Source organism: Montipora capricornis, chromosome 4 (assembly GCF_036669925.1).
Source record: "Montipora capricornis isolate CH-2021 chromosome 4, ASM3666992v2, whole genome shotgun sequence".
In the NCBI taxonomy this organism is placed as follows: Eukaryota; Metazoa; Cnidaria; class Anthozoa; order Scleractinia; family Acroporidae; genus Montipora; species Montipora capricornis.
Genome location: NC_090886.1, coordinates 4,249,381 through 4,259,380, shown reverse-complemented (window position 1 = coordinate 4,259,380; position 10,000 = coordinate 4,249,381). Strand labels below are relative to the sequence as shown.

At 37.2% G+C, this 10,000-nt stretch overlaps 1 protein-coding gene across 1 annotated transcript in view; it reads left to right on the top strand.

Moving 5' to 3' along the window:
- The window catches only part of LOC138045271 (DNA primase large subunit-like), a 24,026-nt gene that overhangs the window by 633 nt on the left and 13,393 nt on the right, over positions 1-10,000 (top strand). The window contains exons 2-6 of the mRNA XM_068891710.1: positions 2,993-3,102; positions 5,408-5,499; positions 5,600-5,647; positions 6,313-6,394; positions 6,712-6,807. Of these exons, the coding sequence (XP_068747811.1) occupies positions 2,993-3,102; positions 5,408-5,499; positions 5,600-5,647; positions 6,313-6,394; positions 6,712-6,807 (428 nt within the window). The remainder of the gene's footprint in view (positions 1-2,992; positions 3,103-5,407; positions 5,500-5,599; positions 5,648-6,312; positions 6,395-6,711; positions 6,808-10,000) is intronic.

The following is a 10,000-nucleotide window of genomic DNA, read 5'->3' as shown; positions in this document are numbered from 1 at the left end:
AAAAGATCTCGCTCTCATTAGGTTGCTCTCATTAGGTTACAAATCGCTCTCATTAGGTTGCAAATCGCCTATTTGATACGTGTATTACGACGCTGTTGAGGAGAGGATAAAGGAAGATTTAAAAAACTCTTGAAGAAAATGAACTTTGATAGGGAGACAAACTAAGTCTTGGTTACAAACAAGGACATTGATTTCTGCTATTTTAAATTTAGTTTTAGTATTTGATGATACGTATTTGAGTGTTTAGGGTTGGCGTTAGAGATTAGGGTTAGGGTTATACTCAATTTTATTCGTTTTTATATTCACTACTAATATTATTGTAATGTTAATCTTATATTCACTGTAGTCATACTATTAATTTTTGTGATTTATAATTAATTTTGATTTATGTAACTGTAGTTGGGAGCACCACATCAACCTTTGGCGGGCATTTCTAAACAACAAAACAGCGAAACGAAGCACCAAAACACCATGTATGACCCCACCATACATTGAGTACTAAAACGTTATTACTCCTAATTCATTGAGATTAAGATTAGGATTCAGATTAAGACTGAGATTAGAAGATTAGGCCCAATTAGGCCTAAAACGATGTTTAATCTCAAATCCAACATTTGTCGGTTAATATTCAATGTATGGTGGGGTCATACATGGTGTTTTGGTGCTTCATTTCGCGGTTTCACTGTCTCCGTGTTTCGCTATTTCGCTGTTTAGTAATGTCCGCCTTTGGCTGCCTTCATGCAACTTACGTTACCAAATAAAGTTGTGTGTATATATATGTATAATAATAATAATAATAATATTATTATTATTATTATTATTATTATTACTACTACTACTAATTAGGGCGCTTGCCTTGAGATCCGGAGATCCCGGGTTCAAGACCCGCTCTGACCACTCGTTGAATTTGATCCTGGTAGTCCCTGGTTCAACTTCCCAGCCGCACTTGTAAATAGCCAACTGGTTTGCCTCCAGCCAGTTGGGATTCTTAACAATTGTTGTTGTTCTGTTCTATCGTTTCGTTGTGTTTCATTGGCCCTGAAAAGCCCCTATGGGGAGCGGTCAATTAAGTATGTATTGTATTGTATTATATTCCGTACAGTTTCTACATGTATATACATGGAAATATTCAACTGTGCCTTACATACAAAGACTTAAGACTAAGGGTGCGTTCGATTGCCGGTATTCCAGAATAGGAATACGTGGAATAGAAGAAAGAAATCCCTCGTTTTTATGGAGATTCACCATTAAAATTGCCAAACACCTGCTAAAATGCTATTTATCTTTATCCTTGTTGCTTCACAATGCCAGACATACCGTTTTAGATCATGATTCCACATATTCTTATTCCGGATTAGGGTCAATTGAATGCACCCTAAGACTTAAAGTTTACAATTAATCCTAAATTCCTTAGCTACATGTACATTGCCAGGATAAGATATGAAAAAAGATTTTTAAAAATGACAATTTGGAAATCCCTAATGAAATGCCTTATTAATTTAAATAAAACAAATTTAAGTCTACTTTTAAAAATGTTCAGACTGGAAATAGACCTCAGATCAGATGGAAGAAGGTTCCAAAGTCTAGGAGCAGCACAACTAATATGACCTGCCCCTGTAGTCTTCTTGGTCCTTACTTCTAGTGATGTTAACAAGGCTCCAGCGTCATGATTGCACTGGAAGTCATACTTAGACTGAGGTAGAACGTGTATCATATGACAAATAACCATACCATGCAACGCTTTAAATGCTTTGTGGGCTTCCTATAAAGTAGCTTTTAACTAAGTGGAGTGCCACGTAAAATAAAGTTCTGTGTTCTGTATTCTGTATTGTGTAAGAAGAAATATTTTATATTCGATACAGTAGCAGACAGACAGCCAATGTAGTTCAGGAAGCAGAGGCGTGATGTGGCAAAATTTTGGGGTGCAATAAACCAATCAAGCACTAGCATTCAAACATGCTACAGTTTTAACACTTGATATTTTGGCAACCCATAAAGATTCTGCTAGTGATAAACGCATGAACTAGTGACTCGGTACTCAGGGTTCGACATCTCCGCTAGCCCGGTAGCCCGAGGCTAGTAAAAATTTTGTCAGGCTAGTAAAAAACGACGTTTAATAGCCCACTGGCTAGTTGAAAAATGGAAATAAACTAGATATAATTAGTTTTAGTTTGAAGTTCACAGTTGATTCAAAAAACAAGAAAGTTTAAAATGTAACGATAATACCAATAATTTTATAAAGAAAACAAATCTATCATCTTCTGGTGTCTCTTTTATCTTGCGTGTAGTTCGTAAACATCGCTAGATCCCAGACTCTGAGCTTAATGGTTAATGTATTCCCCAGTCTTCTCCCTACCAATGTTGTGATGCCTTGCACATCGCCTCGCACGATCGCTTCGCAATTGAACCGATTGTAAAGATGGAGCGATTTTTGGCAAATTACGAGGCGCCACCATGTAAAAAGGGGAAAGCGGCCGAAACTGAAAGTACCAGTAAACAGGAAAGCAGTAAGATTTATGAGAGCACTCAAAGAAAGAGAACTTTTAATCCATCGTGGAAAGCAAGGTTCCCGTGGCTTGTGCACTGGCATTCTACGGTTAGCCTTCGCTGCGTGCACAAGTGAATGTGAAAAGAACATTTTGTTAGCTTTTTTCCTTAAATAACACATTGTTATCATTTTAAAAGACCTTGCCAATAAGTTTAGAGGAAGGTTTGCGTGTTTGGGGTTGAAGTAGACCTCGAGGGAAATTGATCCGGGCTACCAAGTTTTGCTTCGGGCTAGTAAATTCTAGAAATCACTAGCCCGGTGGCTAGTAATGCAGGTAGCCAGTTGTCGAACCCTGGGTACTGCTGCTTCTAGATAAGTATTTCCTGATATGTCTGATGTTGTAAAGATAATAAAATGCACTTTTGCATGATTTGGTAACATTTACATACTGTAGCTTCACTTAAAATAATGAACATGTTGACGATTTTTGTTTTCATTCTGTAGTCCTCAGAGAAATCGAAACATTTGGAATACGATACAAGAGGGGTTTGGAGGACTATCAAAAAGCTATGAAGGAAAGCTTGAAAAAGTTCTTACCTTTGAGTCAACGAGTGGTCAGTAAAGTAAACCTTTCCCTATTAAGTGAATAGGGCAGTTTTTAATGGCGTGTCTTAAAACCAAAACCAAAGTAATTACTTTGGCCAATCAAATAGGTCGGAGACAATCCAGTAAACCAATCAAAACTCAAAGTACCAGTAATTACACGTAACCGTCACAAAGCACGGGAAAATGTGCATGCGCGAGCCACGATTGGTTTTGGTTTCACTTCTGATTGGTTGAGAAAATGGCGTGAGAACTTTGAACGAATCAGTGAGTGAAGTAATCATAAACCAAAGTAATTCACTAATTACTTTCGACACTCAATTGAAAACCACTCTATTGACATCTACGTGTTCCAATTAAGGACGTTCGCGCTAATTGTTTGTGCGCAACGTTACTGCGCAGGTAACGCGACTGTAATATGTCACGCATTACTTCGAGCATTAGTGAAGTTGAGGTTTCAAAACCTTTGCAAAAACCTTGGACGATAAGTCTTGCACAGCGTTGGATCAGAGAAGATCGTGATCAGTCAAAATTGATTTAAAATACTTATGAAAGTCAAGTAGACTACTGCACGACTGATATTCGCGAGGTTTTTATCAGTCGTGCACTAGTCTTCTTGACATTCATACATATTTTTCAAGCATCAGTTAAAATAACATGGCGACAAAAACACAGAGGAAAAAATTCCAGGCCGGCAAAAGAATGGCACATTTATTCCCGAATCATCATTAAACTTCAAATGGAAGTGAGCGGGAGGATGGAAAAGCTCTGGAAAAGGTAGCTGATCGAGTAGACTAGTGGCTGAAAGTTTGGAAAACTCGAGGACGAACCGTTGCGTAAATTTAATGGGGCTGTTTCTTTTTAATGTTTTTATTACCCTACGAACTTAAGTTCAAAATGAATGCATGTTTTTAAAGTTCTTTTTCTTTACTTTCGTGAAAATTAAGCAGTATTTTTGTCCTCGCCCGCTTAAATGGTGCGGACCTGCGTGGAAACAATCAGCGATTAAATTTTACAAAAAACAGACTCCAGAGGATGAGCATTACGGCAATGGAGAGATATTATACGAAACACCAACCAAATGAAGATGACCCCTGTTTAAACCTTCGTTGCTATGCTCGAGAAAGGTTTTTTTTTTCGGTAAAAACCTTTCATTTCTTCAACGATCGAGCCTCTCTTGGGTTCCAGTCCTTGCCCAACAGGTCACGCAAAAGCGTGACAAACGGTGACCCCTATTTTTTTAATCATGAATCACTTACTTTACTTACTATCTACAAAATATGATGAAATGAAAAATTTCTCACCGTAAGAAGTTATCTTTTTTCAACATTTTCTTTCCTTGTGCCATCGAATTCTGGTAGTGGTTGCAACGGATAGAGCTTACGAAAACGCTCGTCGAGGATGAACTCTACTGTTTACCACATCCCTAGCGGCATACAATTATCTAAAAATCTCACTCCTAAAAACCTATGCACGGAAACTTTCACTCCAACAGTTTATTTTTATGATTTTCGATGGATGAGCAGATGAGGCTACATCTCACTATTATGACCGATTTCTCGAAATTAAGGCATTTTTCCACTGCCATTTTCTCCGAAACAAAGTCGGTGACCCCCATTTTTTTTTTCATTTTTGGAGTAAGTACTTTATGACCTAACTCTAGGCGAGAAATGAAGAAAATCTCACCGTAGGAAGATTTTGGCGCGAACGTCCTTAACATCCAGCGAAGTTCCCTTGATTTAACTTATTTTGGTTGTTTCTTGAAATTTGTACATGTACATGTATCTGCCCCAAGCTGGCCACCCTTTGATAGAGAGAATAGGACATACCATAATACTGGTACCTCTATACTTTACCTTGTGCCGGGAACTTTGTGGGTATTTTAACATCCTATGTGATACTGTAAATGTAGTACAAAGATTTAAATGTATATATCACAAAGTAAACCTTTCTCTTGTTAATGTACACGAACTTACTAAGCCTTTGTTGCCTCCACTAAAAGATGCCAGTTACACGTAAGGTATAAGGATCAACACAGCTTTGCTTCAACCCTTGAAAGCAGCATAATGCCAAGTAGAAAATGTTTAAATATGCATAAGTTACAATTGCTGTTTTTACATGTACATGTGTAATTGCTGATAATCCCTGCAAGGTTATCCTGTGCAAAGAAAAAAATCTTATGGGCAGCTACAATATTTTGTTGTCTCTTAATTAAAAGAGAAAAATCTTAATGATTCATTCACACTAGTTGCCTCTTCGTCTCCATGCTTGTATTTTGCATCCTGTTGGAAAACTGTGTTTTTGTTGTCATACCAGACTGTAGAAGAAGAATTGAAAGAGAGGAGGTTAAATGAGAAGAGAAAGGACCACATATCTCACTTCATTTTGCGCCTTGCATATTGTAGATCGTAAGTACTTGCTGTATTGCGTAACTTCCAAAATACTCCACTGGTCACTTGTTTTGAGGAGGGTCTATAAGTTAATTGTTCATCTGTTTTATCTCCACAGGGAAGATCTTAGGAGATGGTTTTTGTCACAAGAAGTTGAGCTATTTAGGTGAGGACTACTACATATATAATGTCTAAAGCAGATAGAGTTGATTGACACTGTGAGTTGTGTGGCTATTTCTCAATATAAATGTATGTAAATTTAACAATTAAAAGGTGTTGTCATCAACAAATCAATTCAGAACAGACACAGTGTAAGGTCTCAAGTTTTCTATATTCGGTTAGTGACTTGGTTGATGGTTAGCTGCTGCGAAATCAAGAGGTACCTCAAAATTAATAAAATGGTAAAATTTATGGGTGAGAAATTAGGTTAATTAATGTGTGAAATATGAACAGGGAACAGAACTGATACTCACCAAGTCTGTCTGCTCAGCAATCAGAAAAAACACATGTATGAATTATACAGTAGTTTTAGTTCACGATGTCTGTGATTTCAGTTTGTGATGTTAGCCATGAAAGGTCCATCTCACCATAATATTATGGACGCAATACTTAGCTTGGAAGTCCTCCCTCAACCTCATTCCAAGGGTCTTTTATCTCACCACCCAAGAAGTGGGGTCAGGACTAAATAATAATGATGATGACGACGAAGATGACAACAACAATTATTTTTATAATCATAATCAGAATATAAGGTCTGCATAATAATAATAAATTATAATTATTATTCACTGTATGAGTAAAAAGATTGTGAGTTGGTTGATGTCATTCTAGGTTTCGTTTTGCTGATTTGGCGGCAACCAGCAGAGAGAAAGCAGATGAATTCCTTAAGGCCAATGGATTACAATATCATCCTGTACGTACACAGTAGATGCCTACATGTATTTTTTTTAAATTTTATTTTATTATTTTTTTTATAAATAAATTTTTATTAAAACACGACTTACAGTACAATGCTTACTTGCACAACTTACAACTTACACACATTAGATTCTTTGATGGCAACCTCTTCACTGCATGAGGTTAATAATGTGTAAATTGCTTTGAACTCCCTAGGTTGTGATCTCTTTATTATACAATGTACAATGTAGATTTATTCATTTTATGGTAATTTTTGGAGTTTTTTTCTTGTATATGTATGTTTAATGACCAAGAATGACTGCTCTCACACAGATAACTGATGCTGAAAAAAAAAAAAAAGAAGAAGAATTGATGACATCAGGATTTAACCTGACGGCTATGAAAGTACAAAACACAGACTATTTTAAGGTAAAGATTGTCTTCTTGTGCATTGTGTCGAGAAGATTTTAAATCCTGTTCTTCACAATGCAGATGTACATTTATGTGATAACACAACGTTTCAAATCAGAGTATCATAGCTAAATTATGTGATCCTTCACGCAAAAAGGGGGCTTATCCAAATTTCACGCTATTTTCATGGTCCTCGCCATGAAAATGTTGAAAAATGATTGGAATGTGAGTTAAATTTCCCTTTTGCGCCGTGAAAAAAGTCATGGCCACCGTGAAATATTTGATGCCGTGAAAAAGGTCATAATCACCATGAAAATATTTCACTCCATGAAACAAAGTGTACACAATGTACTTCTTGTGCAAACACTATTCTGTTACCCTGAACATTATTCCATCATAATGTCACGCCACCTTCAAAGGTTTACTGCAAGCCTCGAAATCGGCTGTCTCAATCAGCGAATGGCCAACTCGGGGTCCATTCACTCTTATGTTTTCTTTTCTGTTTTATGTTGTGATTTCGGGAAAACAAAAGCAAAACGAAACAACTGAAGAAAAAATTTGTAGTTACTAAAACATGGAACATTACTCAACACCCTTCCATATCAGTGCAAAATTTCTCTGCTAAAAAGCACGCAACTTCAGTTTGCCGGAGTGGGTTTTAAACGTCGAATGTTTGTAAAAAGAATCTCCATAGAAAAATATTATTTCTCAAAAAAATTATGAAGTCATAAGGCCCTCCTTTGATCACTTTTCCAAATACCAGTTCCATTTTTTGTCCAAATAGAAATTCAATGGTACAGTTTATGGAAAATGATGGGACGGTTCCCATCTGGTTAAAAAAAACATGTTTAGGCAGGGCTTGAAATTAACTTTTTTGCTCAGGTGCCAGCTGGCGGCTAATGAGGAAAATTTGGTCGCCAGATCATAAATTTTGGTCCCCAACTTTGCATGCAAGGAAAGTCATAATTATTAAATAGCACAAAAAAAAACAACAAAAAAACAGCATGAGAAAGATCTCTAAAGCCATTGTTGTTTTCGGCTTATTTTGGTGATGGTGTTCTTTAAAGTTATTAATTTTGAAATGGAGCGAAGCACAGTCTGTGTTTTCCATAGCAAGGCAAACATTGGTCCTTTATCCTTGCTTTTCACCTCTTCAAAATGTAGTTCTTTATTCTCCTGCAGCTTGCGTGGCAAGAACCTTTTTACAAAAAACTTTAAGTGTCTTGCATAAACGAAAACTTTCCGAAGATTAACCTGTTACGAAGACACTCGCGCTCCAAACGTAACACTTGACAATAAAGTTTTAAGTCCAGATGCGGTTGGCGTTGGTGTATTATTGTCTTTGCGTGCAGACATCTACCAGTGAAATCTGTATACACTGTACACATTTTTAACCCTTGAATCAGCCCGTTAAATCTACATTTACTGTACTTTCATTCGGAGGTGATGTCTAGGAGAAATGTTGCCATAAACTTTCGCGGCAGCATGTGGTTGGCGGTGGTGTATTATTGCCTTTGCAAGTCGACATTTAGGCCTCGAATCTGCCCGTGAAATCTACATACACTGTACGAAGTTGATTTTGAGAAGAAATGTTTCAATGAACTTGCACGACCGCATGTAAACACTGTTAATCGATCGATCAATTTCCTGCAGCAGTACTTAAAGCTTAAATCCATCGAACTGCCATAAAAATTTGTCTTTCAAATTCAAGTGAGTTTATCAGGCGAAGAGAACGCAGTTGTGGGTTGTTATTGCTCATCATGATCGCATCAGTGCGGTTAATGGAAAAAAACTTTTATTACTATTGGTCATGACTTTTATTACATTTGGTGGCTCCTAAAAGAGCCGTTTCCTTTTTCTTTTTTCTTTGGGGATTCATTCTCCCGCTTGAGGCAGTTCCTTCACGTTGGATGACGAGTGTTTTTTTTTCTGCTTTCGTGTCGCCTGTTCAGACTTTCATCGCGCGCTGGCGACGCAACAAAATTTTAAAAAATCGCATCACTGGCGCAAGCAAAAAATCGCTTGTGTAGCCGCTACTTTAGGAGATTTGTTCATACACATCGTTTCATTCATGAACGAAAAATAAGCGCTTTCATGACAAAATAATGTTCGTCGACCACGGTGTATCTTCACAAAACTGTATTACTTTAAGTTGCGTGAAACGCTTCGACAAATAACTTAGATAAGATGTACCGCACAGACCTGAGAATTGGAAAGGTGGAAATGGAAAATAAATTTGTTTCATACAACAGTTCAAGTTCTTCGCCTTTCTCATTGAACTGTTTCGAATTTTTATTTTTTGTTGTTGTTGTTGTGTGACAGTGAAAATAATCTCACTGTTGAATGAATTAAGTTTTGTGGATGACATTCTCAAAAGTGAAGTCATAAAACTCGAGTTTGTTTTCATTTACCGTAGCAGCTCAGTCTTATTGTATATGTACTTTGTACTTGCTTGCAGTTATTTACATTAAAACGTGGCGGCGGATCGACTTAAATGTGGGAGTAACGAACTGCAAACAAAACAATTTCATACGGTGTTTTGGAAAGCAAAGTTCCTCAAGAATTTCTCAGAGATCTGTTTACAATGCCACCGCACTGAAATGTTGCCAACTGGCATGATATATTTCTTGGTTATAACAGTATCGTAATTTTGATTCATGTTAAGTTTCATGCTCGCCATGAGCGTCGTTTTGTCGTTTGAATTCGCAAACTTTCGTGTAACCATCGGACTTCTATAAAAATTTATGCCAATCTTGCCGCTTCAGTGATTCTTGCGAGACGAGAGTCTCGTCTCTCGAGGTGAGAGTCTCGTCTCACAAGAAACGAGACGAGACTGGTAACTTACTTTTGAGCGGTACTGTACATTATTTTAATGGCTTCCTTTGTAGCAGCCATGGCCTTTCTGTAGTTAAGTGCCACCCTCCTTAAGCTTAACATATAAAAAATGGTAACAGGTTTGACCCGAATACTGCATGTCGTAAGAAATATTGTGGGTTGAACTTTCTCAGGCTGCATGTCAAATGTTATGAAAGTAGGATGGTCATTTCAGGCCTATAAATGTCACTGTCATTTTAGCACTTGTCTCTTAAAATATTGTTATTCCGGTGTTCTTGCATCAAACCATTTCGGGGGCACGTACAAGTCACAGGTCATTGTTTTACCAATACCGAAACCACCCACCTAACCATTTAAAACCAATGCTAACATTAGG